The sequence below is a fragment of the Biomphalaria glabrata genome, chromosome 11 (assembly GCF_947242115.1).
Source record: "Biomphalaria glabrata chromosome 11, xgBioGlab47.1, whole genome shotgun sequence".
NCBI lineage: Eukaryota > Metazoa > Mollusca > Gastropoda > Planorbidae > Biomphalaria > Biomphalaria glabrata.
In genome coordinates, this window is record NC_074721.1 from 1,232,121 (window position 1) to 1,257,331 (window position 25,211).

General features: G+C 35.9%; 1 protein-coding gene across 1 annotated transcript in view; it reads right to left on the reverse strand.

Moving 5' to 3' along the window:
- Nucleotides 1-24,721, reverse strand: part of LOC106079843 (homeobox protein LOX2-like) — a 64,096-nt gene extending 39,375 nt beyond the window's left edge. The window contains exon 1 of the mRNA XM_056045698.1: nucleotides 23,430-24,721. Within this exon, the coding sequence (XP_055901673.1) occupies nucleotides 23,430-24,561 (1,132 nt within the window). The 5' untranslated portion in view covers nucleotides 24,562-24,721. The remainder of the gene's footprint in view (nucleotides 1-23,429) is intronic.
- Between the last annotated feature and the right edge of the window lie 490 nt (nucleotides 24,722-25,211).

Genomic DNA, 25,211 nt, shown 5'->3' on the forward strand with positions numbered 1-25,211 from the left:
ACGCTGCGATTGGGTTGAGCCTTAAGGCTTGATTCCGTCCAATATACAGTTTCAATTATCCCATAAGTCTGTTATACCGTTGGGGCACCACATAAGATTAGTTGACAGTCGTTCTCCATTCCATTCTGTCTTTTTTTTTCCTTGGACAGAATCTCGGAGGTGCGGCGGTTGAGCGGTAAAGCGATTGGCTTCTGAACCGGGGTACTTGGTTCGAATCCTGGTGAAGACTTGGGACTTTTTAATTTCGGGATCTTTAGGCGACTCTTGAGTCCACCCAGCTTTAATGGGTACCTGACATTAGTTGGGGAAAAGTAAAGGTGTTTGGTTGTTGTGCTGTCCACATGACAACCTCGTCAACCATAAGCCACAAAAACAGATGACCTTTACATCATCTGCTCTATAGATCACAAGGTCTGAAAGGGAGGGGAACTTTATTTTACTTATTTTTTTGGACATAATCTCACTCAAATTATATCCAACTAGTCGACCGGCGGCGTAGTATACGACGCTATTTTGCAGGGCCGGCCTTAGGCCACTGCAACCCATGCGACCGCGTTGGGCTCCACACTTTCATGGGACCTGCACTTTCATAGGACCCGCGCTAATTCAAGGGGTATAAATTATTAAATTAAACCATTTTATAACTTAAAACAGATATCCCGCGCCCTCCTGGAAATCTCCCTAAATTGCAAAATATATGAAAAAGTCTTTAAAATATACGGAAATATATATACAAAAATTGTCATTTTGGGGTGTCATTCAATATGGAAAACGCAAACGCTCGATAAATATAAACGGAATTATGCATTAGCTGTAATTATGTAATCTGATGAAAGAAGCTTCTCGTGCCTCAAACTAATGAAGAATTACTTGAGGTCAACAATTCTCAAAGATAGATTGAAACATTTGGTAATTCTTGCTGTTGAGCGTGATCTATATAGGAAACAGAATTATTATGATATACTGTATGACTTTGCTACACGCAAGGCTCGCAAAGTAATTCTGTACGTAGTAAAGAATGAATAAAATGCATAGACGAATTTATTATCTAATACAAACTCTTAAATTTTACTTATTATCCGCTTCCTTACCCAAACTTGGCCCCGCGAAAAACCGTTTCGCATAGGGCTCCACAATGGTTAAGTCCGGCCCTGCTATTTAGTGACGGGAGAGGGAGAGAAAGAATTTCCCCATCTTAATAATCCCTTCTTCTCTCCATCTTGCAGCACTGACTCCGGGACAAAGCTAGTGCAAGTTCTGGGTGTCACAAGTAAGTATGGATAGGAGACTCTGAGGATAACAGGGCATGAGTTGAGGCTCATTTATTGCAGCGAATTACATGGGGAGAGGGGGAGAGAAGGAGAAGTGATTTTGGGGGGGGGGGAGGAAGTAAAGAGAGATGAAGAAAGGATGGAGGGTTGAAAACACACGTATTTTTTTTTTTTGCATGTTTAATGAGCACTGATGCACATTGGGGAGAAAATTGTTGAGATTTCTTCATTTATTTTTTTTTTTTGAGTTGGGGGGGGGATGAAGGGGGGTAACAAAAATAATACCAGACTACAAATATCAGTAGTCTATGACCTACGTAATAGTTTTAATTAAACTCAATACTAATCTAAAGACTTTTCTTATAAATTACCTTCGATGAAGTCCAGTAGGGAATCGGCGCCGGAGGCGCCATTATCCCGTTGATGGTTAGAAAGGCTTTTATCCAACCACCAGGCCTGGACATGGGGCTCTTCACCCCTGTCCTGTCTGAGGGCACCCAACGGTAGGCGGCCATATTGGTTGACTGACTGGTAAAACCGGGCCGTGCCGTGTACACAGCGCACCGTCCCCGAGTCTTAAGTCACCCGCTATAAGTGTCAGGGACAGCGCTAACTGCGGGGAGCTTGTCTCATATTCCTATACTGTAACCGCCACTGTTCCGTGCAAGGGCCGCCAATCCAGCAATCCGGAACTGATGACGACCCCCTTTGTGGAACGGCGTGGCGGACTTTTTGGACTGGGTTGCAGGTTACTTGTTCCATCCCCACCCCGAGTGAGATAAAAAAAAAAAAAAGCTCACCCAGGGAGACCTGCTAGAAGGCCTGGTTCGCTACTCGTTCTTAGCCTGTTCAGATCCACCTCTGGATGTTTCCACCGGAGGGCCACGCTGAGGCGACGGGTAGCTGGAAATCCTCCGGTCTTCTTATAAATTACAGATTTCAATAAATAAATAAAAATTAAAAAAAAAACAAGCGTGCCACGGACTTGTTTATAAGCTAGTTTACAGACTAAATTTTAAAAAAATAATTTTCTCCCTAATTCATCAATATATTTAAATTTGGCTCAAGGACCAGGCCTGAAAGTCTGACTACGGGCACGCAGACAGGAGTTGCCTCCTTCAATCTAATTTTGTGCATGTTAAATTGTGTCGACAACCAGAGAACAAATAAACCTATCATGATAGTCTGGTCCGAAATGGATATTTCCATTGGCTGAGCGATGCGGGTAACATATAGTATAGATAATGAGAGCACGTGGAGTGATGGCGTTATCAGTTAACATAATTTATGCAAGAAAAGATGACACACACACAAAAAGTGATTGAACAGATTGTAAGAGATATTATCTCACGAGTGATTCAAAGATTATTTTTTTTTACATAGCTTATATTAACAATCTTTGTCTGGTAAAAAAATTTATAGACGTGATTTCTCCTTCTCTGATCAAGTTGAAACTTTGGAAAATTATTCAGTGTCCTTGAGAGAACGCGAAATAAAATTAAATAATATATGGAAATTTACTTCTGTTGCATTTGAAATACAATGATATATATATATATATATATATGACTATAAATGTACAGCTGGTGTCACAAGATAGCTTTTGAGTAAATGCATTATTTAGCAACGTGAAATGCTGCACCCACCCCACCCCTTAATGTTCGAGCTCGAAGGCAAGGCTAATGTATATGATAAGACAGCTCTGGATTTACCAATAGGCAACACAAGCTATTGCTTACCCCTTCCCCCCCCCCCCCCGCCCACCGTCTGGGTGGCCCACAAAAAATAGGTAAGAAAGAGCAAAAGGAAAAATTTGCGGGGGCGCCCCATATCTCTTATAGCATAGGGCCATATCAAGTCTAAACCCGGCCCTGATGATGAAACACTTTCATGCAAACGTCTTCAATTGAGCCAAGAAAAAACATAGGCGTGCACACTTTTGGCCTACCGTTAAAGTTTCATACCAGAGACCGCACTCTGGCTACCATTTAAATCTCATACAATGCTACATTTGACCCAGAGACCGCACTCTGGCTACCATTTAAATCTCATACAATGCTACATTTGACCCAGAGACCGCACTCTGGCCACCATTTAAATCTCATACAATGCTACATTTCACCCAGAGACCGCACTCTGGCCACCATTTAAATCTCATACAATGCTACATTTGACCCAGAGACCGCACTCTGACCACCGTGTGCATCTCTTGATGTAAAGTATTAATTATAAGACATTGTGTGAGAGACATATCATAATGGAGGAGTTATCTAAATAAAGTAGACTTTGAAAATGGATCATCGATTTGTTAGATGTCCATTCTATGGCCATTTTAAAGAACATGATTTGATCTGACCCGACCTGACCCGACCCCTTCAAGTTTGATATTCATGTCCCTCAAGGACGTCTCATCCTACAAGACTGATACAGTTCAGTGTAAGACTGACCCTTTTCAAGCTTTGCAACGACGGTTAACGAGGATGGTATATGTCCAGCACAACGACCATCCCTAAAAAAAACAACAACAACATAATACCGAAATTCAACGAGATACAAAATCGAGACGCTTGGCGCTGTCCCATTGTCCTTTAATGAAAACTTCTTTAGATACAACTTATTATATAACCTTGACATCTAAAACTGTTTGCTGTGCCGTCAGGAGTGTGTCGCTGTGACGCTATGACATCTGCGGACCAAAACAGCGTGTTTCAGTGTTCTTCCAAGGCCAGGTGGACATCAGTCATTGCAAGTGTGCATGACTGCACTAATTACACAACATGCCCAGCCAAGCGTGTCAAAGACAATGACACACATAGCGCACAAAAAAAAATGGCTGCTCCACACAACGACCTCACACACACACACACACACACAAAAGCGAAATTCTCTCTTTTTTTTTTTTTTGTTTATATACATTATTTTAATTTTTTTAGCATGGCAAGAGTATGAGTTGAGAGAGGGGGTAACTGGGGGGGGGGGGAGGAGGATTAATACCTGGCAACCTGCGCTTTTAACATGATTTATCTATTATGTCAGAATTATTATGGAAGTACAGGTTGAATGAATTTATAGCCATTTGTTTTGAACGTTGAATAAATGAAGTCCAGTAGGTTGTAGTATATAATACGGTTTTATGCAGACTTAAAGAACCAAGTCTATGTCATTGTTTCAATCTTAGCTTCTCAGTTGGATAGGTGGGATGGATGGCGATCAATGGGAACAGGCATTAAGGATTTGTATCTACTAGGTCATTCCATTACACGAACAACAGAACGGTAGTGGGGTTATGGCGTTATATTTTTTTCAGTAAATGTATTTCTTTGTTTGTCTAAATATATGTATTGGCTTTGTAATAGATTTTCATGACAATCTTCTACTATATACAATTTAGGTCACAATCACTCAAATTCACATTATTGGTAATTTTTTTAAGGCATTTCATATATCGCACAAATAAGTTTAAAGTACACTATGTGATAAATTTAAATGTTCAAACCATTGCAGATTTTATGAAAACAAAGTCGTAAGGTTTAGGCTTAGTTAGGATAATGAATTTATGTTCTGAAATTGGTTTACACCTCTAGGCTTACAATATACTTCAATTTTAAAAGAGCATTAGGCAGCCGATATAATAATTTTTGAAGATACTTAAAAAAAAAACGAATCCTGTTTTTTTTTTAGATACGATTGTGCGTAATTCGAATTACGCAGGCGAGAATTGTGTTTGCACTGTTAAGATGACCAGTACCGACATTGGAAACTTCAGCACTATCTTTGTTTTTGATACGCCATTGTCCGAAAATTAATTATTGAGCTGTTTAGTAATAGTTTTCTCAACAACAATGTACTCGGTCAAGAATGTCTTTTATAAAGAGAACTGGATGAATTACAGAAATGGGAATCAAATTGGAGATTGTCTTTTCACCAATAATAATGTCATGTATTAAGAGTAAAATAAATAAATAAATACCACTATTTTCAAGGTAAACCATTAACACAGAACAAAACTCAAAACACCTAAAATATCATGGAATCCCCATATTGATGAAACTATTTTTAAAAATAAGGTTTATTTAAAGAATTTTTTTTACAAATCAAATAGGAACATAAATCTAAAATCTTATTTAACCTTGGTTAGGCCAATAATAGACCATGCATCCTCAGCTCAAGAAAACAGACACAAAATAGAGCAGTGAGATAAGATAAGATAAGTTTTATTGATCCAATCAAACTGAAATTCAGTTTGACTACAATTGACAACCTCAGCGTAACTACTGTAACAATAACAGTATAGATGCAAATACGAACAACATTCACACACGAAACACATACACACTCACAACCAGCGCTTTATGAATTAGACTTCTATGAACTTCTCGAAGACAACAGCTGATCTTGTAACACTCTGACCGAAAGTGGGATGAAGGAGTTTTAAAAATCTTTCTGTTTTAGTCCTAAAGGAAAGGAGACGACCACTTCGTCCAGATCTGATGTAACAGTGGTAACACACGAAGATTCACATTCGACTAGAGTAAAAATTAGTAAAATCATTAAATTTAGAAAAGTCTCCAAGTTAGCACACTTAAAAATTAAGTAGCAAAGACACATTAAAACACTGAACCCAAATCTTCAATAATAAAACCCAATAAAATACTCAGAAAGACACAAAGATAAAGGCACATTCATTGTTCCATGGCTAGGATAAATACTACAAATGCTCCTTCTTTCCTAGTGTTATTAGAGCACGGACTGGGTTGCCCGAGTCAGCCAGGAAAACCAACGACGTGGCAGAATTCAAGTTATTGGTTAACAAACATGACTAGATTGACCCAGGGATACGCGTATCGTCTTCTGTTTTGAAGTAAAGTCTGTATTTTATTAAGATAAGATAAGGTGCTGTACAATTCTTTGTTTTATCCAAATAAAAATATAACAGAGAAAGGAGGAGACTGTGTTTTGCTATTAAACTCAAGAGAAAGTGGATGACAGCCCACTTATGGAACTAATTGCATGTTTCTCGCGTACTTAACTTTTGAGGACACGACAGCAGAGAATTTAAACCCACGAGTACTGGCTCTAGTTTTCAGACACTACAAGTAGACCACCCTGATTCTATATTTATTTACATGTACTTCATTGTAATAAAGATTATTTAGTCTGGTTGAGATTTCAATTAGCATAATTTACTTCTCCCCTCCCCCCCCCCCTTCTTTTTTTTTCAAACTGATTTCACAACTTGACGGTGGTTTAGAATTTAGATGCTGGTGTTGAACAGAAGAGAGAGGGTGGGTGAAGGTAGGGTCTGACACCTTGCCGCTGTCAGCTGGCGAGTAGGTCATGCGATGACACACCGACTAGCAACATTGTGACCTATGACCCTTTGTGTACACTTCGAGAGCGGCAGCTTATGTTTGTAGAAAATGGGTTGCAGGCGACGGACTGTGACTTGACTCCGAACTCGAAGATAAAAAAAAATAATTTTTTGTTAATGGTCAAACGAGAATGTGGTTGGATGTAAAAACGCTGCGCTACCGAACAGAGGGTCCCTAATCAAATCCCGTCCTTGGGTACACATAGCTTATGTTGAGACACCCAACGCCAGTTGGTACCACGTACCGTTGTGTGAGAGTAAAGAGCATTACTACTTCGACCTCATTGATTGTTACAATGGTCAACTAAGCGAAGGAAAGCGCTCGCAAGGTGGTTTAAAGAAAGCGCTTCAGAGACACCCTCAAAGCTTCTCTGAAGGCGTTCAGCATAGACCCAGGCACCTGGGAGACAGAGGCACATGACAGAGCATCATGGCGTCGCGCTGTGAAAACTGGCGCACAGGTAGCTGAGGAAAAAAAAAGAACAACGCTGGTAGAAGAAAAACGCCAGAGAAGAAAAGCAAGGCAAACGACACTAGCTCCAGCTGGAATAACCTGCCCAGTGTGCGGCCGAACATTCCGGGCTCACATAGGTCTCACCAGCCACATGAGGAGGCATAAAACCCCAGTGCAAAGCCCTCAGCCCCCAGGATGACAAAGTGGTCAAAATGTGAATAATTTTTTCTTATAGAGTCATATATGTAAATAATGAATAATATGAACTCCTCTTTTTTTTTTAATGTCTTAGGAAAAGGTGTGGACCAGCGATTTGTCACATCTTGGAAATTATTTTTTAGGATTTTATTATTGTTTATTCATTGATTTTTTTCTTGGCCCGAAGAGCATGGCTATATTCAACCTGAGTTGTCTATTACGGGAAATACGTTTCGCATAGTTCAAGCGTTTGATGATAGAAAAAAAAAATGGCTTTCAAACCATGTTTATTTTTTAAAGTAGAGAAGATTTGTTTTAATAAAATTGATGCGATAATAAGATAATACATTTTACTTGTTACAATGGTTTTGGGTTTGACACTAATAGCGCTTGTGTTTTCAGAAATTGAATCTGATGACCCAATGTGTGCAGTGAATTTCTGTGCAGGGGAAGAACTAACAGATTCCTCTTTACGAAATAAATATTTTAACCCATAAGTAGACATCGTAAAAAGATCTAGCACACACTATATATATCAAGCAATATTACACATTATCAGGGTTTGTTTTTCAGCTTTGGCTCGTTTTAGATGGCATCTAACATTATCTAAAATATTGTGATCAATAAAATGACTGGATAACTTATGTAATGAATAGCTAAAATATTCAATGCTATGGCTTTTTATAGTTTATACAGAGGATGATAATGATGGCATCAATTCAATTAAATTATAGTTTGCCATGTAATCATTTTTTAGCTATTAAATTTAACATCATAAGCATCAACTACACTTCAATTTTAGAAATGATTTTTTAAAAATATATTTAAAAAAAAGGGGTACAAATTTATTTTTGGCTACGTAGGATAAAAGAAGTCTTAGCGTTGAACAAATTATTTTCCTTTAAGATCAATATTTTACAAATGTTTCGTCACAACCCAAGATGCAACACTTTATATGCAGATTTTAGAGATTAGGTACCAAAAGTAACATTTTGTCACTACGCTATCCAAAATAAGGTGGTAACACATTTCTAATAAAAATGAATTCATGTTGAAGCTGGCATTTAAATAAAAATGGATATTGGACTTTGTTAGATACTGAAATGAAGAAATAAAGAATTTTATTTTTTTAAATTTTTTTTTTTAAAGAAAATACCTAATTCATTTATGGGGTTACTTTGATATGAGAATCAAATACTATTTAAATCTAGATATTCATCTAAAAATGAAATATATACTTTGCAATGGTTCAAAGATTTTAAGCATGTAAAATTTTAAAAAATAACTAATTCTAGAGTATATTATCTCTCGGTTGAGCGCCCCGAAAGCCTTTGAAGCCATAATTATCTTCTATTATCTGAAATATTCAACTATGCGTCCAACAAATGAAGCATTTTGAACAGGCCACACTACGCTGCTTTTCTGGTCTCTCATTACTGCAGAATTATCCATGTTACGGGGCCGGTATGCTCTGACATTCATTTCGGGCATGTATAATAAACACGAGATGGAAACTTCACTAAAAAAAGAAATGAATAGGACTAGTGTGTGTGTGTGTGTGTGTGTGTGTCAGAGTGAAATGCATGGGTGTTCTTGGGTGTTCCAACATTCATAAGTAAAAAAAATCAAAAAAATAAAAATAATAATAATAAAATTCAATCTTAATAAAAATAAACAAATAAAAAAGCGAAAAGGTTCCAAATGTTTTCTATCCGTCTTAAAGCTGCTTAGATTTCTTTCTGGCCGGCTGAGTTTTAACATCTAATGAGTCGCTAGGCAACCAAGACATAAACACACGAACGGGTGCTTACACATCCGGTTTAGGTCGTAATGCTAAACAGCTCACTTTTTCCTCCCCCAGTCTGCCCCCGCCCCACCTCAATTCTCGCTAACGATTCAGTATTGACCCAGTGTCGGCGCTTTGGTGGGAGAGATATACAACAGAAGGAGTTTAAATTTTCTGACTTTTTTTTTTTTGTGTTAAAACTTGTAAATTACTTTTATTGTAAGGTTTGTTTTAATTACCTAAGTATCCCCCCCCTCCCCCGTTTCAGTTTTTTCCCCCTCGTTCTCGCCAGATCGCTCTTCACCCAACATCATCTAGATCTAGATCAAAACACAGTTGCTGCCCCTTCCCTGTTTTCCTCTTCATAAAATAAAAGGACAATAAAAGTAACACATTTCTTACCTCCCTTTTGTTGTCGCCAACTTTAAAGGTAGACAACCCAACGATGGGGGAGGGGAGGGAGGGGGGGTGCCAAGTATGTTTTAAGGCGTGGCGTAGAGAGGGTGCAAGAAACGAAGAGATGACAAGAATGAAGGAGTCGACGGTAAAGGGGCTTTGAGAAGACTTGGAGAGGACAGCTGAAGGCGGAGTAGAGAGTCACGGGATGGGACCTGTCACTGCTTGGGAGAGATTCATCACTAACACTCTAGACTACCACGAAAACTACTGGAGAGATAAAAATCGATCACAGTCTATTAGTATTATAATATGTTAAGGTTGTTACATTGTTATGTAGTTCATATAACTATAAATATTGTTCAAATGTTGACTTTGTTAAGAGTTATATGCGTGTGCTAATGTCAGTAAGATGTTAGTGGAAAGTAAATTTAGGTGTAGCATTAGTAACTTTGCATCTCTTTAATGCGATATTCATAATACAGTAACCAAACTTTAATCAGACTGCATTCGACTTAAAAGGATATGACTATAGCGAGAAATTGTGACAAAGAAGACACGCTTTTCAGGTCAAATAATAATACCAACTTGATTGATAATAACAAGAAGACAGACCGAAAGCATAAGATCGTATCACATACAAACTTTTCCGTTCACATAGTATATGACACTTTTGGCCTACCATACTTTCATAATTATTGTGTAAATTATACGGAAGCAGTTTAATGTATTAGATCTACTAGTCACATGATTACATATGCCCAGTCTATTGAACAGCACTGAATTAACAATTGACCGATTAAAGTAAACACAAGGCAGGTCAAATAACAATATTAACTTGCTTGAAAATAACAACAAGACAGACCGAAAGCATAAGATCTCATCACATACAAACTTTTCGGTTTACATAGTAAATGACACTTTCGGCCTACCATACTTTCATAATTATTGTGTAAATTATACGGAAGCAGTTTAATGTATTAGATCCACTGGTCACATGCTTACATATGTCCAGTCTATTGAACAGCGATGAATTAACAATTGACCGATTAAAGTAAACACAAAACAGGTCAAACACACAAAATATAAAACGCAATTTTCTTTTATCGATCCGCGTCCGTTATATTTATCTGGCATTTAACGTATCGAGCAGACTCCAGCTACTGACATTTAGCTATTTTTTTGTATCCCATGAACCCAGAACCACGATTTACAAACGAAGCTTAGTACATTGATAAAGGTCTAGCGTGATGACATTAGTTAAAGTCTGTTTTAGAATCATTTAATCTTATTTGAAACATTCATACATAGTGATCGTATAATCTTATTTGAAAGATTCATACACAGTGATTCTGTCTTATCCTTGACCAGATTAGAAAGAGTTATTTCCTTAAAAATTTTGTTATTTTAATAATCGCATTGTTATCATTATAATCTCCATATTGGATAATTGCAGTCAAACTGAATTTCCAATTGTTTGGACCAGGATGGCTGCCTGGCCGTGCGGTTTGCGCGCTGGACTGTCGTTCAGATTTATCGACGGTCCAGGGGTTCAAACCCCGCCCGCTCCCATCCCCCGCCGTCCTGCGGGAGGTTTGGACTAGGAAGTAATTATCTTCAACTCTGAAGGAACATCCGAAACATGTAAAACACTTTACTTTACAATTATCTTATCTTATCTTATCTTATATCGTGTTGTAGTTTTGTTCGACTTCTCATACTTTTGTTAGTATCATGATAAGTATATGAAGACTGTGATTGGATAGTGGATACCAGTACTATTTCATTCAAATGTAGTAACCATAGTAACCATCCTATATATATATATATATATATATATATTTTGTGTTACAAGAAAACTTGAACCTAAGAATTTCTAGACCTGATACCTTGTTCTATTCTTCTATGTGCCAAAATAGAGAAAAGGCTAAATGGGTCAGCAAAAAATGGCTAAGGTGGGTTTTGGGCGTCAGTTACGTAGATCGGGTCACAATAAAGGTAATCATGTGCCGTACTGGAACTCGACCACTTAATGAGGTTTCGATCGAAAGTCGCAAGAGGTTTGCGGGACATGTCCTCCGACAGAATGAATCACGCATACCAAGAGTTGCGATGGCGTGGAGGACGATACGAGGTAAGCGCTAGCAGGGACGTGCTCGTATAACTGGGCGCCACACTTTCATGGGGGACCTCAGAGTAGTGGACACCGGCTGGGAAGAGACTTTAGACGTTGCAAGTGACAGCTCTCTATAGAGAGAGCTTGCCGCCCAATGCGAGGAACGGCGCGAGAGGAATTATGTCTAAGTAATGTGTTGTAAAAAAAAAAATACAAAATATTGTTCTTTCTTATCTGATTTTATTCATATATATATGCACTTGTTTTATTTCTAAAATGTCAAAATCCTACTAAAGGTTATTTACACGAATCTACTCATGCAAAAACAATAGATTCTACAGCGCTAAAAATGTACTACAAAATTATTACATGTCTTTAAAAGTGTAAGTGTATCATAACTCCAGAATTTCGTGCATTGCATATCAATCTCCGAAAAAAACAACATTGAGTGCAATGTATTATCATCACAAAATTCAGAGCCACAAAATAAAAAAGGTTAGTTAATCATTCTTTCACCTCCATTGAATCTGTTTCATAGACCTCCAATAAAAGACCATGATAAATGCTATGCTGTAATTAAGATTCAGAGTCTAGATCATTAAAAATGAATGTCTTGCGCTGTCTAGTGTGTAGCGGAACAATACTCTGTGTAGGGCAGATGTGAAGCCTAGATGTATTTATATTAATGTATTACTACATTTATTGATAACATGACAGAGAGATTAATACGCGCTAAAGTGGTATACGAACAGTTGGATTGCTGTGTTGATCTGTCCAGACTTTATCGAGCTAACAGAACAGTGGTTCACCAATGGGTAATGTCCACTCTAATAAAGAGTCCATACTATCTCGATGTCCATAATAATGGTGTTTGTTAAGGCCTCCGCGCGGTGTTGATTCTTGACAATATGTCTAGTGTAGATCTGACTGGAAGTAACGCTGAACTCAACTACTTCAGTAACACCGGCGAAAGGCCGAAACAATCAAATATGTAGTCGACGCTGATATGTTGTTCTATAAAGATATTTAATACTCAAGAAGGGAATCGTCCGATGTCAGCTATGTCCGTAAATCCGTATATCTATTGTACTCAAGTCTACTACTCTACAAGATGCGTCTTCTTTTTAGCGTCACTTAGAGCGTTCTTGTTTTTTAAACCACATTACGTCATCGTCGCTAAGTAAAACTTTACCCTATTCCCGAAACAAATAACTAATTCCTAATCATGTCATAACATGTTATAAATAGCTGAAGCCCAATTTATCACATTTCACGAAATCATCTCCTAGAAAATCTAGATACAGATCTATGTTGCTGGTCTGTTCTGATAAACAGAGCAATATGGAAGTAATTAAATTTTATTGAAAATTTCAAATTCTACTTTATGTTCAAATAATATGGTAAACTAAAACATATTTATTTATTTTTCATAATTTTGAAAAAAAATTTTAAAAAGGCTATCATAGGACCGAATCAACGAAATTCGCGTTATTAGCCCAACCAACGGAAATAACCGGCCATACATCTAGATTTAGGAAGAAATAATTAGAAAACCAATATTGGCCGTTAAGAACATTAACAGCACTTCTTTTTATATAATGTAAAACAAATAATAATTAATTCAATAATAATTCAATTATTAATGAAGTGACCTTTCTGAAATTTGAACAAAATGTCACGCAGCACGATGGGATACTGAGAGTTGTCGAAATAAAATGACGCAAAAATGGGTCACTACTGACCACGAGGCAAGCGAGAGTGCGTGGTAAGAACTGAAAGAAACGGATACATTTATATTATTATTTATATTTAGATAAATATTTATAGCCTAAGAATTACTGAGAAAAGTTATGAAAACACATGTGTATATTCAGCAGCATAGATAACTGGATTCGAAATTTTTTAAAAGTTGACATAGACAAAATTAGCGTATACAAACACTATGATTCGCGGCTTCGCGTTGAGATTTGCTAAAAAAAATAATACTATTTCGAAAAAGAACTGAAATAAAAGGAAGATGAAGAACAATCCTACAGTCACAATATAGTGTAAATAAGACTAAGCCCCATTTGTTAAGGAGGAGAGGGGTGTGAGGGGGGGGGAGTGATACTCAACTTCACGGACTGGGTGAGTTTGAGTTTTGAGTTTAGGCACATCGGCACAATTTAGGCCATGTCGTGCCCGTAACCCTTTAAGGATCACTCTTCCTTTACATAACAAGGGCTAAATTCTATACAGTTAAATAATTAAAAACAAGGTCTATTCACAGTTAAAATAGTAAAGGTAGTAAAAATTTAATAATTTGGTAAAAATCTTATGTAAATATTATATGTTCACAGTTCAAAAAATCAGATCTTCGTAGACAACCCCACCTCCCGGACAAAGCCCAGTACCTTCCCAGGGTCGACATTGTCGAATAGTGTTTTTAAGGTCACGGACTGGTCTAATTCAAAATAATAGATGCTGGAATAAAGCTGGCGAATGGAACCAATTGAGGAGCGTTTAAGTTTTATATATTTATATTCGTATAAGTAAGAAAAAAAAAAGAGAAAGGGGGGGGGGGTCCATTATATTGTTATATGTATGAAAAAAGGGGAGGGGTCCATGGTATAAGTAAACAATATAGAGCCTGGGCACAAAGCAACGGGCGAAGCCGGGTGGGCAATGCGAGTATAATGTAGATTAAAACATTAAATCAAGAGACTAGTCAAACAAAATTGTTTAGAATTATATATCCGCGACAATTAACATGAAACATTTTCCAAAACAAATATACGGCGTTTCAAAGTTGGAAAGATCATATTTCAGTTTTACTGAAAGCCTGAATAATTGTGCATCAACCGCATCACTAGGAACATTGATTTTTTTATACTTGGAAGTATCAAATATACAACACAAAAACGATTAATCATTATAAATATTTAACACAGATTATTCGAGTAGAAAGGTTTTAATATATTAATGATGTTAATGTGTATAGAATGTTTTGGATTATAGAATGTTTCGGATTATAGAATGTTTCGGATTATAGAATGTTTCTGGTTAAGCGAAACTATTTCTAAAATAAGCATAATTCTGAAATACTTGTTATTACATAAACTTTGATGCAGTTGTTTGTTTGTTTTTTTCCCCTAAAAATATCTTAATTTCTGTTTCGGATTAAGCGGATTTTAAGATAAACGAAGTTCGGATTATCGGGACTCCACTGCACTAGATTTGTAAAGGTTGAAAGAGATGTGTTAATAATCGCAAAGCGAGATAATTGTCAATCTTGTTGCAAAGCGAGATAATTGTCAATCTTGTTTGTATTGACCGGTGATATCAAACTCCCTAAGGGTGTCACCTAATTAGTGACTGAAAATCTGAAGATAGTCCTAAATGTCATCTTTTCTAACCATAAAACTTTGAAACCAATCATAAAAATCGCTTCTTGTTTGTAAAATGTGTTAATTATATACAATTTTATTCACAAGGTAATTAACCAATTTAAAACAAAGAAAAGAAATAATAGCTTTTTTGACACTTAGCTCTGTTTTGACATCAACATCGTTGAAAATTTACATGGGAAAAAAGATCAATCTCTCAAATTTAACCTAAAAACATTTCCAACACTTTAATTTATGACTGTATAACTGTACATTAACGCATTACTAGGAACCATGAATCTAAATTACTTGTACAATCGTTTCGAAAATATTAGATATTCAGCAACACTAAACACATGGCGGTCGCCAGGATTGAATGACCGGCTTTAGCGATCTGCTAATGAACCCATGAACATAATTATGTTTCTTTTGGAATTCCTCAAACGTTTTTACAAGTAAATTTAGAGGCAATTAGCGTCATTGCAACGTAATCAAAAATCCTTTCCTTATACATATATATTTCTTTAACAATAGAATTCATTATCAAATTCATCATATATATATATATATATATATGATGAATTTGATAATGAATATATATATATATATATATATCAAGTAGGTATACAGTGATTAAAAAATGGAAAAAAACACATATATTTACTGCATTTATCATACAAACTAATGTTGCATAAATATTTCCTTTCAATGAAAGCATTAATTATGACTGATTGAGCAAGTGTATACTTTTAATCACTTCTTTGTATTTTTATTTTTTCAGTATAAATAAACGCAGCTAATATTTTTGTATCCCTACTTTTGAACCCCCATGCGGGTACACCTATTTAAACACACAGGTGTTTATGTGTTAACGTGTTCATTTTGTTGTATTAAAGTTGGGGGAAGAGCATACTGCTATGCAGAAGCGTTCCGTGGGTGCCAGGCGCCCAGTGCAACAATGTCTGTCAGCGCCCCTCCCCCCCCCTCCCATTTTACAATAGTGAAAGGGGTTCTCATATTGGAATATAATGAAGGCTGCTAAACAACAGAAGACCTATATATAATGAACGCAGCTAAACAACAGAAGACCTATATATAATGAACGTTGCTAAACGACAGAAGACCTACATATAATGAACGCTGCTAAACAACAGAAGACCTACATATAAAGAACGCTGCTAAACAACAGAAGACCTACATATAATGAACGCTGCTAAACAACAGAAGATCTAACTATAATGAACGCTGCTAAACAACAGAAGACCTACATATAATGAACGCTGCTAAACAACAGAAGATCTAACTATAATGAACGCTGCTAAACAACAGAAGACCTACATATAATGAACGCTGCTAAACAACAGAAGACCTACATATAATGAACGCTGCTGAACAACAGAAGACCTGCATATAATGAACGCTGCTAAACAACAGAAGACCTACATATAATGTTAAATGTATACGAACGTAGCGACAGAGAGATAGATTTGATATCCATTTTGGCGCCTACAATACTTCGGCGCCCGAAGCGGCTACTCCATTCGGCCTTCCCCTTAGTGCGCCACTGGTGCTATGCTAAAATTAGTATTAAAAAAACAAACAACTTTTTACAGTCTCGTTAAAGTAAGATAATAGCAGAATGGGATTTTGATGATTACTAGTTGCGCGAAATCTTATTGCTGAAAGGAAAACAACTTACTAGTGAGAACTAGGTATCAGAATATTTGGTCTAACAAAATGTTTCATGTATACATTAAATGAGTTTTTTTTTTTTTTTTTTTTTTTCGAGCTAAGATAAACATTAACCTTGGTTTTATTTTTAAAAAATGTATTTGTTTTATTCTTAATTATGAATATTACGATTTTAAAAACTTAGACCAGTTGTTATTTTTTAAGGGTAATATGCTCGCTATAGATAATGTTATGAAATAACAAAACTAATAAATTTTAGCTAGGTCAAGATAATTAATTCTATAATTGTGTTATACAGAAATGTTAAATGTCAAGTGAAATGTGATGAATAATAAAAATTATTAATCCATATAAATTTATTGTGTTTATTTTTAGGATGCGATGTCATTTAATAATGCTTTTTATATCGACTATAGAAGAAATAGAGTTTAAAACTAAAAATTAATTTGCAAAAGGAAAAAAAGGTTAAGTTGAAAAAAATATGATTCGTTTTACAAACATGAAAACAACAAATGAAATTTTGAATATGTGGGCTATCATATTAGAAATTTCTATAAATCAAATAAGAACATAAAACTAAAATGTTATTTAACCTTGGTTAGGCCAATAATAGAATATGCATCCTCTGTTTGGGACCCCTCAACTCAAGAAAACATTAAGAAACTAGAACAGACACAAAATAGAGCAGTGCGATTCATAACAAACGAATATTCACATTTGACTAGAGTAACACCTTTAGTAAAATCACTAAATTTAGAAAGTCTTCAGGACAGAAGGCTCAAAAGTAAAGTAGCAATAATACATAAAACACTGAACCATAATCTTCAAATACAAAAACAAAATTTAATAAAATACTCTGAAAGACACAAAGATAAAGGCACATTCCTCGTCCCATATGCTAGGACACATTTGTACAAATACTCCTTCTTCCCTAGTGCTATTAGAGCATGGAATGGGTTGCCTGAGCTAGCCAGGAAAACCAGTGACTTGGCAGAATTTAAGTCATTGGTTAATATGCATGACTAAATGCATGACGCGTAGGACGTAATCATCTTCTTTTTTGAAGTAACGTCTGTATTATATAAGATAAGATAAGATTAAGTTTTCAAACCAGTGACTTGGCGAAGTTTAGGTCATTGGTTAATATATAGATCTAATAATAAAGCTCCGATACCAGCACAAATTTAGACAATCTAGAAATTCCAATATTGAATAATATATATGCCTTCTTGTGGCTGACACATCTAGGCGTTCAGACGACACTTAGGCAGCCAGACATAGCTGTTGTTTATATTTTTGTAACAATTTTTGTTTTACAGAATTAAAAAAAAAAAGTTTACGATAGTATATTTCGCATACGAGCAAAAAGGATTATTACACTAACATAATTTTTAATGGCAATGTGTCCTCGATTCCGAAGAATAAGGATGAGTGCAGTGTTTCACATGGCTATGCAAACCTTATTGCGACCTGCATATTTTCCCCCATTTTATGTTGACAAAGCTGTTGTCCGTTGGGGGGTCTATTTAGGTTTGGCTTTTTTTTCTGCACCTGTCCTCAAAAAATTAGGCACTGAAAACTGTGCAATGAGCGTTGCCTAGGAAGGAGAGATCAATATGGGGGCCTTTCTAACTAGTGTTACAAGACGCTCGAGAAACCAGAAAAATTCTACGGTGATTAACTCCTGTGTCGAATGGAACATGGTGGCCAGTATTAAGTGTCTATATGAGCTCTGATATGGAATATATTTATATTTTTGCACATCTCTGATGGTACCCATATTTTTTTGGGACCAGAGTTACAGTTGAGGGAATAGACTGCATAATTGACCCCCATGTTATTATGATGGCGACTTTTGTGTGGAGAGTTGATCATTTTTTTTACCGGTTTCATAGCTTCGTCAGTCGGAGATGAAGAATTTCAAGATAATAAAGATAATGTGTAGAATATACAACATATCCGAAGTTTTGAAGGTCAATGTCTTTATTTACTAGTAAAGTCCAACAGTTATGGGACATAAACACACAGAAGTTTTAATGGATGGTGTGTAGTCAGTGTCCCCCAGTCATTCTGAAACTGTGGGGGGAGGTTAGTGTATACAGGCTCTGAAATGTAATAGAAACTTATTAATTGAAGCCAAGCAATACAATAATTGAAGTCTTGTGGATTTATCATTTTAATATTTGTGAAGTTAATATGGTTGTTTTAGTTTAAATACTGTTTTTTTTTAAATTGTAACCATATATTTTTTTTTAAATATATGTAACTTTTAAAAGTGACTGTACAGGATTGTACACTGCCTACATCAAATAAACTAATAAACATTATTGTTATGTATTCAAAATAAATTACTAAAATTTAATTTGATTTATGAGGTAATTGTTCTTGAAATATTGGTTTGACTTAGCTCCCATAGCTAACCACTCTAGGTGTGTTCTTTCTTTTGTCTGAAGCAGACTCAAAGTGTGTGTCGGTGTGTACACATAGACAAGACAGCAGCTGACACAGCTCAATGTTGTCAGGCGGCTTTTAGATTTTGCGGTTTTATTTGATCAATTTACACCATCGGCTCCATCCGCATTTAATGCAGACTAAAGGCAGTAGGCAAATGGGACACAAGAAATTGTATCATGATATTGAATGTGTGGTATTGTATGTATGTGTGTGCGATGTGGTATGCAAGAGGAGTGCTATACTATCAAATGTTCAAACTGTAATCAACAAACTGGTTAAAGACAATAACTGTATGCAATTTGTCCAACAATTTAAAACCAATAGTGACCATAATTTCGTTAAAAAACAATCACCAGCAGAGCTGTACAGATCTCCGACTGTTACAGTTTAAAAAACAAAGGAAAACGAACAGACTTGATATTGATTTTAAGACAAATTACTCACTAAAATTTAATTTGATTGATGAGATTATTGTTCTTGTGTTACAAGCCGCTCAAAAAAAAAAATAGAAACTTCTACGGCGGTTTAATTGAACTCACGTGCCGATTTAGTCAACCAATTGTGCATTTTGAATCTAGAATCTATATAATCATAAAACAAAGTCTATATTGAACACAAAGATAAGAACGAGGAAAGCCCTTCATTTTTTTTTTCAAGACGAAATACTGGTTTTATATTGAATGTATATATCCTATCACAAAAGAGATACAAGACACCGATAGCAAAGACAAACAGACACAAACGCTCTTTTGTTCCCCTGGCAATCAAATCATTAAATAAGAACAATCTGGTATAAACTTTGTCACATGTAAATTATGAGTTGAGTCTGGTGTGAATGTACACTTTGGTTTCTTATAGTTATAATGTTTTTTGTTTGGTGTAATGCACAAATTGTAAGACAAATTTCCTTACGGATAATAAAGATTATTATTATTATTATTATTATTATTATCAGCTCCATCATAATCATAGTTACAGGCGTACAATAAGTAACGACTTTTATTTTTATTATTGTGACGATTTACTTTACAACAATATAGATAAATTATTTCTTCCCTCTAATTACTGTTTAGGCATTTCATGTCGGAGAAATTAGCCTCTAAATCTTTCTACAATTCTTTGTGCTTGAGAATATGAGCCGCTACATAGTTGTAGTGCTTTTTTTATACTTAAATCAGCATTAATATCAACTTATAATATATATATATATAACTTAAAGGGAAAAAAATTAGAGTCCATTCAATTCAATTGATACTGTTATTCACAATATTATTAACACCATTACTCACTAAGTACCCTGTGCACAATATACTACAGACAAGTATTAAGAAATGTAACTTTAATGTTTACGGATGGAGAGGCCATAGTTTTTACAAGAACAATGACATTTTTAACGCAAACATGATTTTTTAAAAAATAAATTTAGTAGGCCTATACACATGGAACATATCAATATCATTGTTCAACAATTTTTGTTTTATATTTTGTAAGAGAAATTATGTCTTATTTAGTGTTTTCTATTTTACATTATATATATCACATCACAATTTTTGTTTATATTTTGTAAGAGAAATTATGTCTTATCTAGTGGTTTTTTATTTTACATTATAAACATCATCACATAATTACAAATATTTACATCACATTATATGAGAAACAAAGAAATAAAATTTATTTAATTTTTTGACAATAGAACTTAAACGGAAAAATAACAAGCATTTTATATTAAAAATGACTAGATCTAGATCTATTTATACCATTTTGTTAATTAGAATAATTGTTTGTAAAAGACAATCTTTCTTGAGATATGATTAATAATTGGATCCTTGCATTTTGTTTTGCGTTATATCAAACTGAATTATTTAAAGCTGGTTTTTTGGAAATATCTCTTTAATTCATACAACAAATAATTGAGTAAATGATTGTGTATAACTAACATTTTTATTTTGTATTATTATAAGTATGTCTTTATGGGAATGTTTTAACCTTCTGGTAGGTCTTGATATATTTTGATTTTGATATTTTGTTTTTTTTGGCACATTGGCACAATTTAGGCAATGTCGTGCCCTGGTAAGTCTTGAACAGCATGCCTACTGAAAATATTATATGCGGCTTATTATAATTTTTACTGTTTTGGGGGGGGGGATATACAAACAATTGTATTATATTGCATAATTAAATGTTATATTTTGTTTTTTTTAATAGTTACTATTTTTATGTTTAATATTGGTCTTACAGCATATGTATCAGAAATTGCATTAGATTATTAGAATCTACTTGCCTCTAGATCTAAGTCTATGTGCTCTACATCTAGGTATGTACGGACGTAATCATTTTTTTTTTTTTTTTTTGTAATTAACGTCTGTATTTTATAAGATAAGATGTAGAGGTAAAAAAAAATAAGACAAGAGAAAAAAAAATGCGTTTACATGTTTACATTTGTCTCTCGCTGTGTAAGTGGTCATTCACAAGGCTTTAAAATTAAGTAAATACATACAACATTTAATATTTTTTGTACTTAAAATTTTCAAAATAGCCGAATAACAAAGAATATGAAGCTGTTATGCATACACCAGAACCCAATTCTTAGATATATGATTAGAGATGCTACTGACATACATGATTATAGGTCTATACCTGCTGCCATGTATTCTTGCTTTGTGATTAGGTCTACATCCAGAGAAAGTAACATATCAATCTCAGATTCTGACTTCAGTTTCTGGATACAAATCACCATCTATCTCAAGGTATCCCTGATATTCATTTAATGTGGGTCTAGATCTACTGCCCAGTCTATTTCTTGTAGGCCTACAGACAGACTGGAATCTCGATACGGCTTTACGGTACGCTGGTCTACAAGTAGCACACACTACACGGGGGCTTCTACACACCGGTCACGAGCAGACACAATTCTTGTTTATTTTTATACGCTGTTATATAGATCTATGATATTCGCTAAAATATCGTGAAGTCGGTGCAGCACTTAGTTTTTTACAAATATATAGAGAGAGATCTATAGATCTAGATCTATATAGATCAATAGGCTACTACAATTTACTACATCTAAACTAGATCTATGTTAGTAATAGTAACACGAAATAGAGCTACAAGATCTTTTGTTTAAGTAGCTTCTGAATTGAAAAGACACATCAAACACAATGTGTTTAATTGAATCTGGTATCACTTTCGTATTTGTATTTAAAAAGACCAAATAATTAAAGATATTATAGAATAGATTTGTGTCAGCGTTACATATTTCTTAGGGTGCATTAAGCTAAAGATTAGTTTTTGCCTAGATTTTATATATGTTAACCGACCCAGCTGGGTATAGATCTAGATCTAGATTAGATGTGTCCTTGTTATCCAAGATTTTTAGAATCAAGCTCTATTCTACAAGAATTAGATCTAAAACTTTAGCAACGCAACTAAATCGTCATAATAATTAGATCTAGATCTACAATGTTTTCTGGTCAATATATCAAAATATTTTCCAACTATCTATATATCTATATTTATAGATCAAGAATAATCTAGATGTAGATCTATGTCTGGGTGTAGACATTGTAATGTTCATATTACCTAGAATCTAGCTTTCTAGATCTACATGTATTTGAATATGTATATTTATATTGAGCCTCTCATAACACAAATTCTTCCTAAGTAAAATATGTTTTGATTGTAGATCTAGATGTAGAGTAGGTTTGGTAAGAGTGGATAGTTTGGGTTTGAAGTATTAATGTGTATTGTATACTAATCTAGATCTAATCAGCATATTAGACATAGATCTATATCTTATGAGATCTAGATTTATAAAAATTCTAGAATCTAGATTCAGAATCTGAGATCTATTTAATGATTGAGCAATATGAATGAAAGCAGTACATTAGACTCCTCTGTAAAATAGATGGAGATTTAGATCTAATCTAACCTACCATACAGTAAATTCTAGATCTAGATTCTAGATTTTGGACAACTTTTAGACTAGATCTAGATCTAGATAGTAAGCCATATCTATTATTAAATTTAAATTAAGAAAACTTTATGTTGAGCCAGATCGGAACAATTTTTTTTTATTAAACTAAACTTGAATAACTTTGATTAAATAGATTTAGATCTAGATTCTAGATCTAGACTCTAAATCTAAATATATAGATCTAGTCTAGATAACGTTTGTAAAGAGACTCATTTAGCTTTAGAGTCTAGATAAATGTTTCAAATATTGGGTAGATCTAGACTTTAGATCTACAATTAATATTATGAATTGCTAAGGTGTTAGATCGAATCAAGAATTGATATTAAAAAAAAAAAGAAGAGATATAAGCTTACCGACTATTCCCATCCAAGGATAAAAGGGTGCAGGTTGTTCTGGAGAAGAATTCGCGGAGCCAGGTGGTTGTTGATGATTGTTAAGATCGTCACTTCCTGCTTTAGGGCTCAGAGAACATGAGCTGAGCGCATTTGGCTCCCCGGGGCTCCCGAACGGGCTATGCTGGCTCCGTGTTGGAGACGGTGTTGATATATGACTGTGGCCATGAGAGGGCCACTCTAGGTTTGAACTGTATCCTCCGAGATAGCCGTTTTGTTGTGGCCGCTGGGTGGTTGAGGTGATATTGGCGCCAGTGGTGGCACTGTTGTTTGAGCTTGATAGGGCGGCATGTTGAGTGGTGCCGCCGCTGGGTGGTCCAGCGTTGTTGGTATTTGTTGTTGCGTGGTGATTGCTGTTGGTATGTGGTGTCTGCTGTTGCGTGTGGTGTTGTTGCTGCTGCTGCTGTTGCGGTGTGTGGTGGTTTGGACGATGGTGTTGACTGTGATGGTTGGTGGTGGGTGTAATGTGATGATGATGTGAGTTGACCAGCGGCGGCGTCTCCGCTCCTGTAAGTCCAGTGTTGCCGCTGCTGTGGCCAGTGACAAGCCCGTTGCTGTTGCCAGGCTCCCCGTGATGGTGCAAGCCATGGTGATGAGAGTAAGACGTAGCCGACGTAGCCGAAGTGGAACCATGTTTGTTGCTGTTGATGTTGTTATTATTGTACTTCTCGTGCAACAGCGGCGTATGGTGTATTGAAGAGTTGTGCGAGTGGGCCGGTGTGATAGGGTAGCCAGACGACCCCGTCAGGTCGTTTGGTGACCCTAAGTTTCCATGGTGTCCACTCACCGGGCTAACTCCAGAGTAGGGCGAAGTATGCAGGATACCAGACGACTTCTGAACGTGGTAAGAACTGTACGGCGATGCGCAAGATTCAGATAAACTGGATACTCCTGCGTGATGACCGGTAGCCCCAGCTGCACATACACCTCCGTAAGCACCGTTGGACGTTGGTTGGTATCCTCTAACATGGTCAGAGAAGCGCGAAGAATAATGTCCATAGTTAGTGGTCGTAGAAGGCCCATAACCATTAGCCATATAATGACTTTCGGCCGAATATTGCGGCAAAAAGGGGGCCGCAAAGTAAGAATTCATTGCCGTACGGATATATGATCGAAGCACTATCCTAACTTCATGACCCAAGGCCCTAAGATGTTTGATTTGTGAGGGTCCTAACTCACAGCCAGGCCAGAATAAATCACCTAGAGAGAGACTAAGCAGGGAGAAAATACGAGAGGGGAAAAAAAAGAAAACCTTGATGACGAGACGTCGCCTGGCGACCAATCCAAGCGCTCGTTGCTTAGTTCACTTCTTGCACGCGGCTAGGTTTTGGCACGGCCCACTTTTAATGTCTCGCCCGTCGCAAGCTCTAGTATCGACTCAGTCCCACACAGGCTGGCCTTGTCCTGGTCCCTACCGTTCCGTTTTAAGATTATTTTTTTTCCTCCCCTTTCAACATTGAACGGTCAGCGGTGAGATTTTACTACCATACGTGGGTCCTCGCTTACAGATTTGATAACAATTTTATGCGGAGAGGCGAAATAAAAATTCCATTTGCGTTTCAACGAAGGAGCTCTTAAAAAGTTCTATTTATAGAAAGGCTAAACGGCTACACGTAATCCGAAGTGTTTAATCTGTGAAAACATTGCACACCCAGACACAATTATATAGGCATTATTGGCTATCTTTAATTTTCTTATGCAGAAAAGTGTATTCTTGTTTTAAAACATAAATTTTTATTAGGT